This window comes from Molothrus ater, chromosome 12, assembly GCF_012460135.2.
Source record: "Molothrus ater isolate BHLD 08-10-18 breed brown headed cowbird chromosome 12, BPBGC_Mater_1.1, whole genome shotgun sequence".
Classification (NCBI taxonomy): domain Eukaryota; kingdom Metazoa; phylum Chordata; class Aves; order Passeriformes; family Icteridae; genus Molothrus; species Molothrus ater.
This window is the reverse complement of record NC_050489.2, coordinates 13547569-13564419: the sequence shown is the minus strand read 5'-3', so window position 1 is coordinate 13564419 and position 16851 is coordinate 13547569. Positions and strand designations below refer to the sequence as shown.

General features: G+C 58.7%; 2 protein-coding genes across 15 annotated transcripts; both read left to right on the top strand.

Moving 5' to 3' along the window:
* Positions 1 to 228: 228 nt before the first annotated feature.
* On the top strand, positions 229 to 13134 carry MTSS2 (MTSS I-BAR domain containing 2). Of its 14 annotated transcripts, none has more exons than XM_036390264.2 (15): positions 229 to 367; positions 4048 to 4109; positions 4213 to 4286; positions 6054 to 6138; positions 6307 to 6398; positions 6478 to 6552; positions 6809 to 6817; positions 7268 to 7425; positions 7506 to 7613; positions 7685 to 7782; positions 8309 to 8516; positions 9235 to 9312; positions 9532 to 9708; positions 9801 to 9969; positions 10670 to 13134. In XM_036390264.2, exons 1-15 carry the CDS (start codon positions 299 to 301, stop codon positions 11440 to 11442), a joined length of 2235 nt encoding a protein of 744 aa, XP_036246157.1. In that variant the 5' UTR covers positions 229 to 298; the 3' UTR covers positions 11443 to 13134. The 14 variants fall into 14 exon arrangements, with proteins under 14 accessions (XP_036246157.1, XP_054372102.1, XP_036246160.1 ...); XM_036390267.2 differs by having other exon boundaries at positions 230 to 367; positions 8390 to 8516; XM_036390266.2 differs by having other exon boundaries at positions 230 to 367; positions 9238 to 9312.
* Positions 13135 to 13202: 68 nt separating this feature from the next.
* On the top strand, positions 13203 to 15936 carry LOC118691173 (C-factor-like). The gene is made up of 6 exons (XM_036390270.2): positions 13203 to 13615; positions 14117 to 14168; positions 14404 to 14591; positions 14677 to 14835; positions 14950 to 15060; positions 15778 to 15936. Exons 1-6 carry the CDS (start codon positions 13478 to 13480, stop codon positions 15889 to 15891), a joined length of 762 nt encoding a protein of 253 aa, XP_036246163.1. The 5' UTR covers positions 13203 to 13477; the 3' UTR covers positions 15892 to 15936.
* Positions 15937 to 16851: the final 915 nt, after the last annotated feature.

Genomic DNA, 16851 nt, shown 5'->3' with positions numbered 1-16851 from the left:
CCGCCCCCGCCACCGCCCCGGGCCGGAGCTCCCCGCGCCCCGCTCCGCTCCGCGCCCCGCTCCGCTGCCAGGGGGCGGCGGGTCCGTGCAGCACCCGCGGAGGGCGAGGGAGGGAGGGAGGGAGGCAGGCAGGGGGCGATGCCCCGCCCGGCTCCGCCGCCGCTCCGCCGCTGTGCCCCCCCCGCCGCCGCCGCCGCCGCCGCCCGGGCGCCGCCCGCCCCCCGCCGCCGCTGAGCCTGGCCCGCCGCCGCGGCCTCCCCCGGCGGCGCCGCCCGCCCCGGGCTGCCGCAGCGCCGCGATGGAGACGGCGGAGAAGGAGTGCGGAGCCCTTGGCGGCCTCTTCCAAGCCATCATCAACGACATGAAGGTAGGGGATCCCCCCCCCCGCGCCCCGGTTTTGCTGCCGTGACAGCGCTCCCCCCGCACCATCCCCCCATCGCCCGGCTTCCCCAGGCAGCCCCCGCGCTGCCGCCGCCGGTGCCCGTCCCGCGGTGGGTAGCGAGGCTCTGCTGCCCAGCCGCGAGATGGGGATTGGAAGCCCGCATCGGGTATGGCAGCCCGAACATCAGCCCCACAGCGAGTGTCGGGGTCCCACATCGGCTGTCAGAGCCCGGCACGGGTTCCCAGAGCCCCACATCAGCCCCTTACTGGGCATCGGAGCTCTGTGTTGGGCTTCGGAGCCCTGGAGATCGCAGCCCCCCATCATCTCTATATCCAGCCCCCCATCATCTCTATATCCAGCGTTGGAGATTGGAGCTCCATCCTGGGGATTGCAGCCCCACATGATCCCCAGATCCGTCTCTGGCTATCGGAGCCCCGTTCTGGGTGTTGCAGCCCTATATCTGCCCTGTTATCCTTCACTGGGTATCAGAGCACCATGTCGGGCATCAAGGTCTCACACTGGGTGTCAGAGCGTGGCACTGGGTGCCAGAGCCCTGCATCAACCCCATAATATTCATCGGGGCCCTGTATTGGGCATTGGAGCCCATCCTGGAGATCCTGGCTCCATATCAGCCCTGTATCCATCCTCGGGTGCCTGAGCCCCTTGTCGGGTGACACAGACCAGGCATCACTGCCCCTCGCCGGGTACAACTGGCCCCACACCAGGCATTGCCACCCACTTCAGGCATCATGTTGTCCCTGTCCCCCCTGCCCCATGCCCAGCCTGGATTTCTCTCAGACCCAATGGGGTTGACACCAGTGGAACAAAAAGGTCCCCTAGCTCCTTGATCCCATTTCCTAACCCGGGAAGAGGATATTGCCTCCACCCTCACTGGGAGCAGGATGGGGCCATGTTTAAAAAAACCTTTTTGTTTGTTTGTTTTCATTTCAAAAAATACATTAAAAATGCTGGGGGGCATTTCTGAGCAGGGGCTGAGTGGGGAGGAGGGGACCAGCCATGTTTCTTCATCTCGGGGGACTGAAATTCCCACAGCCAGCTCCAGCACTGGGGTTTAGCCCTAGTCATTTTTGGGAGGCAAATGCTCTCTTCCTCCTCCTCCTCCTCCTCCTCCTCCTCTTCCTCTCTTCATGCTGCAGACCCGTCCAGACAATGCTGTCATTGCCAAAGCAGGGGAGGGGGGGATAAAAAAAAAAATAAAAGCCTTGCTGGGAAGGAGATTAACCCCTTCGAGGGGCAGTGGTGGCTCTGCAGCCGGACTCTGGCTCAGGGCTGGGAGAAAAGCTCCAGGGAGAAAATCCCTACTCTCCCCAGGGCAGAGGGATCCAGGGCTGGTGCAAAACGGGTGCTGGGGTGTTCAGCTCCCTCCCCCAAACGCCTTCACCCCAGCCACCCTCTGCAGGCAGCCTGGCTGAGTCCCACACTCCCAGGTGGCAGGTGGGGCAGCCCCTGCCTCAGTTTCCCCATTCCCCTGCTGAGGCTTCAGAGGGGATAAGCCAGCCCAGAGCTGTCACCCCCCAGGGACGTGCCCAGCACCATCCGGATGTGGTGGGGCTGGGAACCCCTCACTCGAGGAGACTGGGCTGGAGTCAATTTCATGCCATTTGAAGGTAGGAAAGATTAAAGAAAAATCATGAAAAAGGAGGAAAACCCCATCACACTACAGCTGGGCCTCAGCCTGTGCCCTGCACAGCCCCAGCCGAGTGCCAGTGGCACCTGAGGGTGTGCTGTCCCCATGTCCCAGCCATGTGGGTGTCCTGGCACAGGCACTGGGGGACAAGTAACTCTCTGCTTGAAGAACTGCTGGCATTGAAGGGCAGTGATGTGCTTATGGTCCTATGGCTGGGACCCCTGTGCTGGTCACAGGGCAAGGGGACCTTATTTTGGTGGTGGGTGGCCATTTCAGCACCCCTTGGCCTGTGCTGGGGAGAATTTGTTTGTTGGTGACAGTCCCTAAGCTGGCTTCATTCCTGTTGCCTCTCCTCGTGTGCTCAGTGTCCCTGAGTGACCTTGACATGTCCTTGTGCCCATTGTCCTCTTCCCCATCCTCCTCATGCCTGGCATCACAGGGGTTTGGGGGCATCTCAGTCTGCTCCCTTCTACACGGGAGCCTCAGTTGCCCTGCCCAGGGTGGCCAAGGAAGGTGGCCCGGAGCCAGTGGCCCAGGAATGGTGGCCCAGCCCTCTGGCAATGACAGTCCCTGGGGACCCACAACCAGGGGGTCACTGCCAGAAGTGAGTGATGTGTCAAGTGGCACCCTCAAACCCTTTCTTTGCTGGCTCATGAGGAAATAGGGGCTTTCATGGTCCCAAAAAATGCTGGGCTGGTCTCATGCTGCCTCAGTGCAAACCTTGTTCCCAAGCTGCCACCAAGCCGTAGTGCCCATGTGGATGTGTGGCAATGTACGTGTCCCAGCCTGGTGGCTGCCCTAGGGGAGTTTTACAGATGCCTGTCACTGCCATCGGATGGTGACACCAGGATAGCACCGAGATTCTGTCACTGGGACAGCGGGACCAGGACTGACCTTGCTAGGAGAGCAGCACCAGCATGGCTTCACCAGGATGATGAACCAGGACTGGCCCTACTGGAATGGCTTTGCTGGGATAGTACCACTGGGACCAGCTTCACTGGAACAGCACTGGAATGGCCTTGCCAGGATTGGGGCACCTGAATAGCTTCACTGGAATATGGCACCGGTACTGGCCATGCAAGGGTGACACTGGGATGGCCTTGTCAAGACAGCACCAGGATTAATCTCACCAGGACAACATGGATTGGCCTTGCTGGGATGGTGACACTGGGATGGCCTGGCTGTATGATGGATCAGGATCAGCCTTGTTGTGATGGCACCAGGATGGCCTTGCTGGGATGGCGCTGCAGCTGGCATTACTGGGACAGTCCTCACTGGAATGGCAGCAGCATGGTCTGCTGGGACTGGCTTCAGGGGACAGCGCTGAGAGAGACTTGTTGAAACAGTGGCACTGGGATGTCCTCACTGGGATGGTGGCACTGGGACTGCCCTGGGATGACTCCACTGGAACGAATGGTTGCACCAGGACAGCCCTGGAACAGCCTCGCCACAAGGGCAGTGGGAATGGTCTTGCACAGATGGCCTTGCCAGGATGGCACCAGAGTGGCCTCATTGGCCCAGCACTGGGGTGGCCCCCCAAGCACCTGTGCCCTGTCCCTGTCCCCACACAACTGCCCCATTCAGGGTTCTGGGGACCCCGACCTCCCCTCCTGCCCTGTTGGTCCTTGGGCTCAGGGGAGGTGAGGACTGGGGCTCCTGTCTGTGGGACTGGAGCTCTCCATGATGGTGGCTTTGGCCATCAGTGTTTTGGGGAGAAGCTGCTGCTGGGGGTCTCCTCTACTGCTGGCCAGAGTCTTAAAGATTTTTTATTTCATGCCCTCAATGAGGAAGAAATCACTCAAAATCCTGAGGTCTCCATGGTCTAGAGGTTTGGGTGGCCAGACTGGAAAGGGAAAAACATCAGGAGGGAAAAGAGTTGTGCTCAGCCTTTATTAGCCATCAGAGAAGCTATTGAGCTGCCCTCTCTGCACCAGTGCAGGAGGGACCTGCCCTGACTGGGGAAGCAGTGCAGGGGGTGAGGGTCCCTGTCTCTCACCATCACCCTTCCTCCTTGCAGAGCTCCTACCCCATATGGGAGGATTTCAACTCGAAGGCCACCAAGCTGCACTCCCAGCTCAGGTGAGTGGCTAAAGGGGGGGTGGGACATGGGGGATCCCCCTCCTCATGACACATCCCAGGTGTCCCACAGCCACTGAGCTCCCCCTCGCTCTCTCTGCCTCAGGACCACGGTGCTGGCCGCAGTTGCCTTCCTGGATGCCTTCCAGAAAGTGGCCGACATGGCCACCAACACCCGAGGTAGGGGCCTCTCTCCTAGGGGTGGGCGTCCCCAGGCTTGTCTGGGCAGGGACACAGGTGGTGAGTGTCCCCTGTGGGGTGTGCCCTGCCCACATTTCTGGGGTGGACTTCAAGCAGCAGCTTCACCATCCACAGAGAGATATCCAGCCTGTTCCCACACCAAGGTGCAGCATTCCCTGGGAAGCAGCACTGGAAGGATGGAGTGGGGAGGGGGAAGGAGGTGAGCACCCATGTGGGTGCTGCTTCTCACCACCCGTGGGTGCTTAGCCACATTTTCTGGTGGGGCTGGGACATTCAGGGTGGCTCAGCCCCACATCAGGGTCTCCTGCACCTGTCTCTGCCCCCTGGGATGCAGAATCCACCTTCCTTGTCCCTGGCACACATCTGGGGAGTTCCCAGGGGGGTCCCAGCTGCTCCGGGGGTCCCCAGGGAAGGGGAATTAGTTAGAGGGAGATTCAGGAGTCCGAGCTTCACTGTTCTGGGGACAAACCCTAACTCACCAGGGAGGTGACTGAAGAGCCAAGGCTGTATGTGGGGTCCCCCAATACTGTTGGGGAGTGAAGGGGAAGGATCATCCCCCAGACCCTCTCCAGGTGCCTGCTGGCAGTGAGGAGCCACTTCCCACTGCCTGGCTTCTGCCAAGCAGATGGTCCCGGGCTGGTTTGCAGACTGGCGGCATCCAGGCCATCTGGAGCCACGCGAGGAGGAGGAGGAGGAGGAGGAGGTGGAGGCAGCAGCTTGAGCCAGGATCAGCTTTGCCTCCAAACCCACTAGCCCACTGCACCAGGGGGATTAGGGCTCCTCCAGCTCCCTGTCAGCCCAGGCAGTCAAAGCAAGGAGGAGGCACAGGAGCAGTGCTGGGGACAGCTGGGGACCAGCACCACAGGAGTCAGTGTCACCCTGTAGTGCTGCTCTACCTGCAGGGCTTTTTGGAGGGTGGGCAGCAGAGCAGCAGCGTGGGGAAACTGAGGCACTGGGTGGGGGCTGGCTGCTGGCCTTGCACACAGTGCATGAGAATCAGATTAGAAGCAGCAGGAGCTGGGATAAGAGCATTAGGATCTGGATTAGGAGACTACCCCAGAGTAGGAAAAGGCCCATGGGTTCCCCTATTTCCATAGCACTGGGAGACTGAGGGACATCCAAAACTCCTACAAAGGGGTGGGAGGTTTCTTTGGAGGCTTTTTTAGGGGAAAGAAAGACTGAATGTCACTCCTTAGTTTGCACCCAAGGATTTTTTATTTCCGTTTTCTGTAGGAATTGCCAGCAGCACTGCCACCATGTGGCCATCCTTAGGCTTCAGCGGTTTCACCTAAAAAGGATGCTCCTGCTATCTGCTGCTGGCAAATATCCCCCCCCACGGGAGTTTAGACTCCCTTTTTATCCGCTCGTGATTGTGCCTGAAGGTGTGGGACAGAGCTGACTGCCTGGAACTAAGCCAGGGTACCTCATCACCTCCCTTCCCTGGGCCCCCAGCGCCAAATTTAAGACAAACTGGGAAAAAATGGGAGCAGGTTCTAATTTCAAAGCCTCCAGAAGATATATTTAGTGTTTCATGTATTAGTTAGTGGATGATTATTTATTTCTTTATTTTGTGGATTTATCGTGGGAAAAAACAAGCCACCCCCTGCCTAAAGTGTCCCCATTGCCCAGTACATCCCAGTGCTGATGGTCCCTGTCACAACCCACCCTGTTCCCACCGTACAAACTGGGCTGGGACTGGTGTGGGGGTGTCCCTGCCCCTCGTCAGCAGCACTTTGCTCCCCCCAGGTGCCACGAGGGACATCGGCTCGGCGCTGACCCGGATGTGCATGCGGCACCGCAGCATCGAGGCCAAGCTCCGGCAATTCACCAAGTAAGCAGCACCAGGATCAGCTCCAAACCCACGGCGTTGGTGGCACGGCCTGGCCAGGCTCATTCCCTCCCTAAGGAGGGATGCTGGGTGCTGGTTGACATGGGTGGGGAATGGTTCCAGCATGGCTCCAGCACTCTCCCACACTCTGCTTCTCTCTCCCTGCTCCAGTGCCCTCATGGAGAGCCTGATAAACCCTTTGCAGGACAGGATTGAGGACTGGAAGAAAACTGCCAATCAGCTGGACAAGGACCATGCGAAAGGTACAAGGGGGACAGGACGGATCTGTGCAGGGTGGCTGCTGGACAGGGCTCCCCTCTGACAGCACTTCTGCACCCCCAGAGTACAAGCGAGCACGCCATGAGATCAAGAAAAAGTCCTCTGACACCCTCAAGCTCCAGAAAAAGGCTCGCAAAGGTGAGAGGGGGTCTCCTGGGGGTTGCCCCCACCAGCCCCTCCACAGCACCCCCAGCCAGGGCCGGTATCCCGGCTGTGGCACTGCCAACCGGGGGGTGGGCACTAGGGGGGTCCTGCTGCCTCCCTGTAGAAAGGGAGGTGCCAGCACGGCCCGGGGGTGGTGGGGAGGCGGGGCATGAGCCCCAGCCTTCGGCCTCTTTTCACACGTTTTCTCTGTCTCCTTCTCTCTTCCCTCCCCTCCACATCCTTCCTGTAGAGCTACTTGGTAAGTGAACCGCTGCCCCCCACCACCGGCCCCCTCTCTGCTTCCTCATCTACTCCCCCCAGTCTCCCCAGCCTCTGTCTGTCTGTCCGTCCGTCCATCCACTCCCAGTTCCCACCCTCACCCTGCTTTTAGCTTAGCTTAGCCTGCACCCCATATCCTGAGGCAATGCCAGACTCACCATGTAGTAGCCCAAGGGGTCCTCTGGTCCCAAGTGCCAGGGATGGGGATGGAGTGGCAGAGAAGCCCCCTGCCCAGGTCTGTTGTGGGGTGAGGGTGCTCCTGGACCTTCCAGGGAGATGGGCAGAGTGGGAGACCTATGGTATGTGCTGGAATGTGAAGATGGGGTGCTGTCCTCAAGCTGGGGGAATGGCCTCGGCTTGGCAGTGGCACCGCCAGCAGCCTGGGGAGGGTGGCAGGGGAGCCCAGGGCTGACAGTGCCCCATCTCTCAGGGAAGGGGGACCTGCAGCCCCAGCTGGACAACGCACTGCAGGACGTCAATGACATGTACCTGCTGCTGGAGGAGACGGAGAAGCAGGCGGTCCGCAAAGCCCTCATCGAGGAGCGGGGCCGCTTCTGCACCTTCATCACCTTCCTGCAGCCTGTGGTGGTGAGTGTTGGGGGCCGGGAGGGTCAAGGGTTGTTCCTTCTGCCCAGTGGATGCTGATGCTCTCTCTTGTCTGTCCTCAGAACGGGGAGCTCACCATGCTGGGAGAGATCACCCACCTGCAGGGCATCATTGAGGACCTGGTGGTGCTCACCGCTGAGCCCCACAAGTTGCCCCCCGCCAGTGAGCAGGTCAGTAGGGGCAAGTCAGGGGAGCAGGGAGGCATCTTTAGGGGGGACTTAAAACCCCATCTTTCCTGCAGGTGATCAAGGACCTGAAGGGCTCTGACTACAGCTGGTCCTACCAAACGCCCCCATCCTCACCCAGCAGCTCCAGCTCCCGCAAGTCCAGCATGTGCAGGTATGGTGAGGTGGGCTCCACACCCAACCACAGCCAGGAAATCCAACCCTCTTCGTTAACCTCAGTGGGTCTTCGTTAACCTCAGTGGGTTAATGATGCTTACGGCTTTTGGGGTTGCTCACCAGGTGCATGTCCACCTTCTCATGTCCATATGGGCAGGTGGCTCCCACTAATATGGAGGAATTGGTCTTGGTGCACTGGGCAGGGCTGGTGGACCTATGGGGCAGGATGGGGGCCCGACACATGCCCTGTCCTCCAGGGTCTGGGGACATGTGTGCCGTGCATGGGTGTTTGGGGAAAAGCATACCACCTCTGTCATGTCCCCCAGCCTGTTCCCTGCCGCAGGGCCACCCCAGGAGGCAAAGGGACACCCCCAGGAGGACTACATGCCTCAGTTTCCCCAGGTTGGGATGTGTGGCAGGGCGCTGGCCATCCTGCCACCTCCGAACCTCTGTCTTAAATTTTCTTTTCCTTCCTTTGTCCTTCCCACCGGCGTGTCCCCGTCCCCCCGGCGCCCCCCCAGCAGCGTTAGCAGTGCCAAGGGTGGCATGGCGTGGCCCGGCGGGGCTCAGACCTGCTCACCCAGTTCCACCTATCGCTACCGCAGCCTGGCGCAGCCCCCCGCCGCCGCCACCCGCCTCTCCAGCGTCTCCTCCCACGACTCCGGCTTCATCTCCCAGGACGCCGCTTATTCCAAACCACCTTCCCCCATGCCCTCGGACATCACCAGCCAGGTACAGGGAGGGTGGTCCGTGCTGCCAACCTCCATGCCTCAGTTTCCTCTTCCATAGAATGGGTGGGTGGTGCTGGGCGCAGCACAAGGGTCCGGTGGAGAGGTGATCAGACCCACCCTCAGAACTATTTCCATCTGTGTTGGCATCAAGGGGAATAAATATTGGGAATATTGAGGGTGCCTGCCATAGCTGTGGGCATCCTGGGCCACATGGCAGAGAAACCCTATCAGGGAATTCCCCCAGGGATGAGGCACAGAGATCCCTCTCCCCGTGCCAGGAGAACAGGGTGTTTCCCAATCACCACAGCCCCATAATACCCAATTTATGCCACCCACCAGACAGCATGAGGCAAAGCTTCCCCTTCATGCTGCACCATCCCCAGTGCCAAGGATGCTCCGGGATCCCCAGGGAGTTGCCATTCCCACTTGTCTATGCTAACCTGGCATCACCAACCCAGCAACCCAAAATACCTCTTGGCTCTGCATGGCTTGGGGTGAGAGGGGGCAGGGTTGGGGCAGTGCATCATCCCAGTTCTTGACCCCACTGCCAAGGTCGCATCCTGCTCGCCATCCTGCAGCTACTGCCAGAGGGGAGAAGGGCTGGGGGCCTTGCTCAGCCAGGGAGCTGTGGGTGCTGCTCTAACCAGGGTCATGGCTCTGGCTTTGCTTGCTAACTGCCTCTTCTCTCACCTTCCGGCTCTCGGCTCGTCACGGCACAGCAGAAGTCCTCCAGCTCGGCGTCCTCAGAGGCATCCGAAACCTGCCAGTCAGTTAGCGAGTGCAGCTCCCCCACCTCGGTTAGTCCTTGCCATCCCACCAGGGTTGCATTTCACACGTGATTCCCCCCTCACTTCATGGGGTTCAGCCCCCAGACCCTCCCCTCCCTTCCTGCATGGGGCAGAGCATCCTGAGCAGCACCCGTGGCTTGACACGGGGGACATCAGCTTGAGACCTCTCCTGCCACACTCCTGCTCCCCAGTGTCACCAGCATGAACTGCATGCCTTGCCCGTTGCAGGACTGGTCCAAGGCCAGCCCCTATGACCAGCCGGTGGTCCCTACCCTGCAGCGGCGCAAGGACCGCGTGGAGCACCTGCGGGAGGCCGAGATGGGCTCTCCTGCCGGGGGGTACCCAGGCATCGGTGCCGAGGATGCTCCCAGGCCCCGGATGTCGCCAGCTACAATTGCTGCCAAGGTACCAGCTGTGGCAGGGAGGGCACAGAGGTGGGGGGCTCCTGGGGACTCCCAGAGGAGGAACCAGGGTGCTGACAGTGCCCTTTGCCCCAGCAGCATGGGGAGGAGGTGTCCCCTGCCGCCAGCGACCTGGCCATGGTCTTGACCCGTGGGCTGAGCTTGGAGCACCAGAAGAGCAGCCGGGACTCGCTGCAGTACTCCAGTGGCTACAGCACGCAGACCACCACCCCCTCCTGCTCTGAGGACACCATCCCTTCCCAAGGTACTGGCACCAGGGGTACCTGGGACCACCTGAAATGGCACTTAGAGTGGGGAAGGGCACAACAGAGGTTTTGGTGGTCCTGGGGCACAGTTGTGTGTGCTGGGTGTCATAGCACCGGGCTATGGTCATACTGTGTAGGGGCTGGTGCCACAAATAGCCAAAGCTTTTCCTGGTTATTTGGGTGCTAGCTGGGGCTCAGTGGGTGCAGTTGTGCCAGGAAGTGCCATAACAGGTGATGTGTCTGTGCACAGAGGTTGAGTACAGGTGAAGATGGTGGCAGATGGTAAGTGATGGCAACAGAGTCAGTAGTTGGAGATCAAATAACCACATCTGTCATGATGTTGGCATGATGATGTCTGAGCCAGTTATGAGCATGTGGTGGTGACAGTGGAGCTTGGCTGTGATCATGTAGTGATGGCTGTGATTGGGGTGGTTGTGATGGTGACAGTTGGGTTTGGTTGTAATTTCAGTGTGATGGCTGGGGTGACTGTGCTTTCCAACAGTAGTGATGTTTGTGTTTGGTGGGGAGCATGTTGTGCCAGCAATGACTGGGACAGTAGTGGTTGTGTGACAATCATGGTAGTTGAATTTGGTTGTTGTTGTGCTGTGATGGAAGTGGCTGGGGCTGGCTTTAATGACATGGTTGAGCTTGGCTACCACTGTCCCCCCAGCCACACTGATAGTGCTGCTCCCTCCCCAGGCTCCGACTACGACTGCTACTCGGTGAACGGTGATGTGGAGTGTGACCCGCAGAGCGATTTCGACAAGTCCTCCACCATCCCACGCAACAGCAACATCGCCCAGAACTACCGGCGGATGATCCAGACCAAGCGTCCCGCCTCCACCGCCGGGCTGCCCACCGGCACCAACCTCCCGGCCGGCACCACCCCGGGGGTGGCCACCATCCGCCGCACGCCCTCCACCAAGCCCTCGGTCCGCCGTACGCTGTCCAACGCTGGCCCCATCCCCATCCGACCCCCCATCGTCCCCGTGAAGACCCCCACAGTGCCCGACTCCCCTGGCTACGCCGGCCCTACGCGGGTGGGCAGCGAAGAGTGCGTCTTCTATGCCGACGACGCCTCTCCGAACCCCCTGGATTTTGCCAAAGCTTCGCCCAAGCGGCTGAGCCTTCCCAACACCGCCTGGGGTGGCGGTGCCATGGAGATCTCTGTCTACCCCGGGGCCGGCCAGCACCTCTCCGCTGAGGAAGAGGAGGACCAACAGTTGGCTGCCAACCGGCACAGTTTGGTGGAGAAGATTGGGGAGCTGGTGGCCGGCGCCCACGCCCTGGGGGAAGGCCAGTTCCCCTTCCCCACCGCCCTCGTGGGGTCCGGCCCCGGCGAGGAGACCCCCGCGCCGCCCCCCGCGGCCTCCATGGACCCCCCGGCCGAAGACATGCTGGTGGCCATCCGGCGCGGGGTGCGGCTGCGCAGGACCGTCACCAACGACAGGTCGGCCCCGCGGATATCGTGATGCTGCCCCGGCCAGGGGGACGTGCCCGATGGACCCCGGGGGCAGCCACTGCCCCTCCCCAGGGACCCCCACCCGCCGGCACCCGCTGCCCTGTCCCTCTCTGCTGCCCCCTGCTTCCTGCCCCTCTGTCTCCTCCTGCCCTGCCCTCTCCTTACGTCCCTCCTTCACTTGTTCTCTCTTTGGTCCTCTTTCTCCTCTTTTTCTCCTTTTCTCCTCTTCTTTTTCCTGGTTTTTCTGCTTTTTTCTTTTGCCTTTTTTCTTTTGTTCTTCTATGTCACTTTTCCTTCTCTTTTCTTATTTTCTTCATTTTCCCATTTTTCTCCTTTTCCTCTTCTTGTCCTCTTTTTCTTTTCCTTTCTTTTTAACTCTTTTTCTTTTCATTTCTCTTTAACTCTTTTTCTCCTCCCTTCTATTTTCCTACTTTCTTCATTTTCCTATTTTTCTCCTCTTCTTTTCCTCTTCTAGTCCTCTTTTTCATTTCCTTTAACTCTTTTCTTTTTTCCCTTTCTTTTTAACTCTTTTTTGTTTTCCTTTCTTTTTAACTCTTTTTCTTTTAATTTCTTTTCAACTCTTTTTCTCCTCCCTTCCATTTTCCTTTTTTTTTTTCCTTTCTTTTTTCCACCTCTTTCCCTTTGTTTCTCTTTTCCTATTCCCCTCTGGCTTTCCCTCTCCTCTCTGTTTTCTTTCCCTCGGGCGCAGGCGGGTGGCCCCAGCCGCAGCAGGAGAGGATGGTGCCAGCAGGGCTGTGCCAGCCGTGGAGCACCAGGAGCACCAGGAGCACCAGGAGTGGGGGGCCCTGGCCCCATTCCCCCCAGCTGCCTGCTTGGGGCCAGCACAGCTCAGCCTCATTCCAGGGGGCACAAGCAACGGGCTGGGGGTGCAGGGGGGGGAAGAAGAAGTGGGGGACATGTGAGAGGGTGGGGGGGCTGGGGGTAGAGGCACTGCAATCCCCTCTGTCTTGGGGGGACACCAGGGGGCAGGGACTGAGGATGCTGAACCTCCACTTTGCCCCCCCTCACAAGGATCACTTGGGACCCCCAACAAACCCCCTCACCCTCGCTCAGCACCCCCAGACCCTGTGCAGGGTCTGCTCAGAGGGGGCTCCAGGCACAGGAGGTTTGTCTCAGACCCCCCAGGCAAAGCAGCTTTCTGCCGGCGGCTGGAGGAAAGCACAACCCCGGCCCCGCTGTACATAGCCCCCGCCCCCTGCTGTCTGTCGCATCGCAGCCCCCCAGCCCTCCCCCTTAGGAGTAACAATTTAGTTCTCCCCCTTTCCCCTTCTCCTGCCCAGAACCGCTGAGGCCAAGTGACAAATGTTTGGGTTTGAGGGAGGGGGGGGTCTCTTATTTTGTACAGAAAACAAAAATTCTTTGGAAAAGAAAAAAAAACTGACCTGTCTTTCGACTGAAGTAACTTTTCTGGTGCTGTTGTTAACTTGGTCCTTATTCTTTTCTTTTTTTTTAATTTATTTTTCCCCCTCGTGTCCCTGCCTCTGCCGCCGCTTCCCCTCTCCCTGTCCCTCTGCCACGTTTCTTTCTCTTTCTTTCATTCCGTCTTTTCTTTTAATTTTTTTTTTTTCCTGGTGGTAATTCCCCTCTTTCCCCCCCTTCCCCATTTTCCATAGTCACTGCTACAAGTAACGAATGCACTGTGAAGATTCCAGTATTAATAAAGGTTGTACTGTAATTAATAGCCTTGCCTGTGCTGCTATGGATTTTCTGGTTCTCTGGGGTCACCCCAGTAATGGGGAACAGGTGAGAAGGTACCATCACCCCTTTGGGGTTCCCATGGCTTGAGGGGGGTGGGTGTTTTGGGGTATGGAGGAGTGCAACAACCTCATGGTCAAGGTGATGGGTGACCCTGGGATGCAGAAGAGCATCCTGCTGCCCCATACCCTCCAGAAGCGGGGGTGCAGGCGGTGCCCCTCAGCTCCACCCATCCCAGCAGCACCCGCAGCGTTGCCACCTCCCGGATTATCGAGGCCGATTGCCAAATCCCGCTGGGGCAGCACAACCGGCTGTGGAGAGCAGCGGGGATGGAGGGGCTCAGCGTGGGCAGTGTCCTGCTGACCGGCTGCGATGGCGGGCTGGGCCTGGGGCTGCTGAAGGGTTTGCTGGAGCAGCCCAGCCCACCTCGGCACATCTTCGCTGCTTGCCTGGACCCCCAGGGCAAGGTAGGAGGGCACCGGCACGGCGGGGGGACAGGAGGAAGGGGGGACAGGAGGGAAGTCAGCTCGGGGATGGGTGCCTGGGGATGCCACAGTCCCACCTGAAATTGCGATGCTGCGTGTCAGCATCCTGAACGGTGAATGGTATGGAAAAATACTTGTGTGTGTGTGTGTGTGTGTGTATATAAATAAACCAAAGATACATACATATGTCTTAAATATTTAAAATCCCTATGTATGTATTAAACCTGCATGTATTTATTTTGAGTCTCTTGGTGCCGGTATGTGCATGATGGGGAGTGCAGGGGGGTTTCTGGCTTTGAAGCTGCCGCGCTCAGCCGGGCGCGGAGGAGGAGCAGCGACCCCGCCCCAAATCGCTGCCCCTGGATCTTGTTGTAACCTGTCAGTGACATGAGGGGCCACCCTCTTCCCACCCCGGCACGGTGCAGCCTCTGCTCCCTTCCATGAGCTTCCCCATGTGACCCCTCCCTCGTTTTCTCCACCTAGGCTGTTAACGAGGTGGCTTTGGGCTTTCCCAACGTCAGGATCTTGCCTCTAGGTAAGTGCTGGGGCGGGAAAGGGATGAAGCTTCTTAGGATTTAATTGCAACCGTGGGTGGCTCCAGGAAATGCCACCAAGCAGGTGGGTCCCTCGGTTTGGCTTAGCTGAACCAGGTCACTGATGGGACCAGGAGGATGCTCAGTGGCTGGGAGTTGCCTCCTGCCACATCCTACAGCATCTTGCCAGGATCATGGCCACCAGCCTGTCCCCCAAACCCTCCTGTCCCCTTGCAGATGTGACAGACCCCAACAGCATCAAGGCAGCAGTGAGGAAGGTGCAGGCAGAGGTGGGAAGTGCTGGCCTCAACCTCCTGATCAACAACAGCGGCACCACGCGCCGCAGCACCCTGGCCACCGAGACAGCCGAGAACATGAGCCTCGTCTACACCACCAACACCATCGGGCCCCTGCAGACCAGCCAGGTGAGGAGGACACAGCAACCCCTGCCCCAAACACTGGGAACAGGGAGGAGGAGGATGGGGATGCCTGAGGTCCCATCCCCTGCAGGCCTTCCTGCCCCTGCTGAAGGAGGCGGCTGAGGCCGAAGGGCAGCGGGAGATGAGCTGCAGCAGAGCTGCCATCATCAACATCTCCAGCATCCTGGGCTCCATCGAGGTTGCAGAGGCCTGGCAGGAGAGGCAGGACATCTGCTACCGCTGCAGCAAGGTACTGCCCCTGGGGCATGGGGAGGAATTTGGGGTCATCTCCTTGGGGATTCCCCCGGCACTGGCCCTGGCATTGTCAGATCATGATGCTGAGGAGGGGAATTTGTCCTCCCAGGCTGCTCTGAACATGCTCACCAAGTGCCTGGCCCTGGAGTACGGGAGCAGCGGGATCCTCTGCGTGTCTGTGGATCCTGGCCATGTGACACCTCCCTTGGAACAGGGGATGGTGAGTGATGGAAGGTGCATGGAGTCCCAGCTCAGCAAGGTCCCATGGGTATCCTGGGGATTCCTGGGGGCATCCTTTCCCAGGAGCATCCCTTCCCAAGGCCGTCCCTTCCCATGGCCACCCCTTCCCATGAACATCCCTTCTCAGGGTCATCCTTTCACAAAGAAATCCCTTCCCAGAAACATTCCTTCCCACAGACATCCCTTCCCATGGGCACATCCCTTCTTCATAGGGTATTTCTTCCCATGGACATCCCTTTCCCATGAACATCCCTTCCTGAGGCATTCTTGACCATGGACATCCCTTCCCTGGGCACCCACATTTGTGCAGTGCCTTGGTCCCACAGTGGCTGTGCCATCACCGCAAAGGGACAATTCCAGGGGCTCCCCAAACCATCCAATTTCTTCCCTATTTTTTATTTCCTTTCCCATTCTGATGGTGTGTCAGCAGAGGGCACCCTGGTCCTGCTGTCCCTTACTCTGCTCTGGCTGACAAACGAGTCACTTTTTAATTAGGGATGAAGAAATGAACCTCCATCCTTACAGCACTCAAATGAGGGACAATAAATTTGTGCAAAGCCACATCCCTTGGCTGCTGGAGAATCTCCAGTTGTTCCCAAACCTACCCAGCCAGAGGTGGCATTCCACCATACCAGGGGTGGGATTGGGGGTGTTGGGATGGAGAACCTTGGCTCACTTTTTCCCTTGGGTGTGACAGGGCCCGGTGACGCTGGAGGAGAGCGTGCGGGGTGTCCTGCAGCTGCTGGCCCAGCTCTCAGCCACCAACAACGGCACCTTCTGGGACTGGAGAGGGCAGAGGCTGCCCTGGTGAGAGCAGCATCTGCACACTGAGCTTAAATAATTAATTAAAGTGAATTAATTGCCATTTCCAGGCTCACTCTGAGTCGGGGGGGCAGGGGAATAGAAACAGGGATGCACAGGTTGGGGGATGGGAGTTGGATTTGCTGCCCCCCTGGCCTGGGATGGTGATTTGTGCCAGGGCAGCATAAGGAAGGATGCTCCAAGTGTGGTCCTGAATCCAAGGCATCCCCTGGGGCCAGGAGAAGCCCCTGGCTATCCTCACTCTAGGGCCACAAGCCATACTGCTTATGGGGACATCTCAGACAGCCCCCAAACTCAGCCCATGTCCTGCTGAGCCTGCCCACCCCAAAAACAGCTGGCCTTTCCATGCCCACCCCAAAGATGCTGCCAGGCGTTTTCTTGCTGGTTCAAGGCCAGCAAAGGTTCTTCCTGTTCCAGCAGCTGGGGGGTTTCACAGCAGGTGATCTCCCAAGTCTCAGCACATGCCTAAAGATGTCTTTTGAGACCTGGGCAGGGCGTCCTGGGCTGACCTTCCCTGAATCCATCCCTCATGGTACACCAGGAGATGCTGCAAACAGGCTCCCATTCTTGATTCTGTGAGTGCTTTACTGTAGAGGCTCTCAGCTGTCATTCTTGAAGCCATCTCCCAAAAGAGGGATCAGAAGAAAATGCACAATATCTCAAGTGGGCTGGACACAGAGCCCATTGCTGTGGGGATGCTCTGGGAAGCTTGGCAGGGGTCATTCTGCAGGGACAGCTTCAGGTTCCCCACAGTGGAGGAGGATGAAGGATCATTCCTACGTTTGACATGAGGGAGTAGGAGCTTGGGGCTGAGCCCCAGGTGGGTCCCTGGACCACACAGGGACTCAAAGCCAGCAGGGATGGGAGACAGGTCCCTCTAGTTAAAGCTCTTATCAAGCAGTGGATCTACTGTGAGTTTTATATGAGCTCTGTGTGGGCTTTATATAAA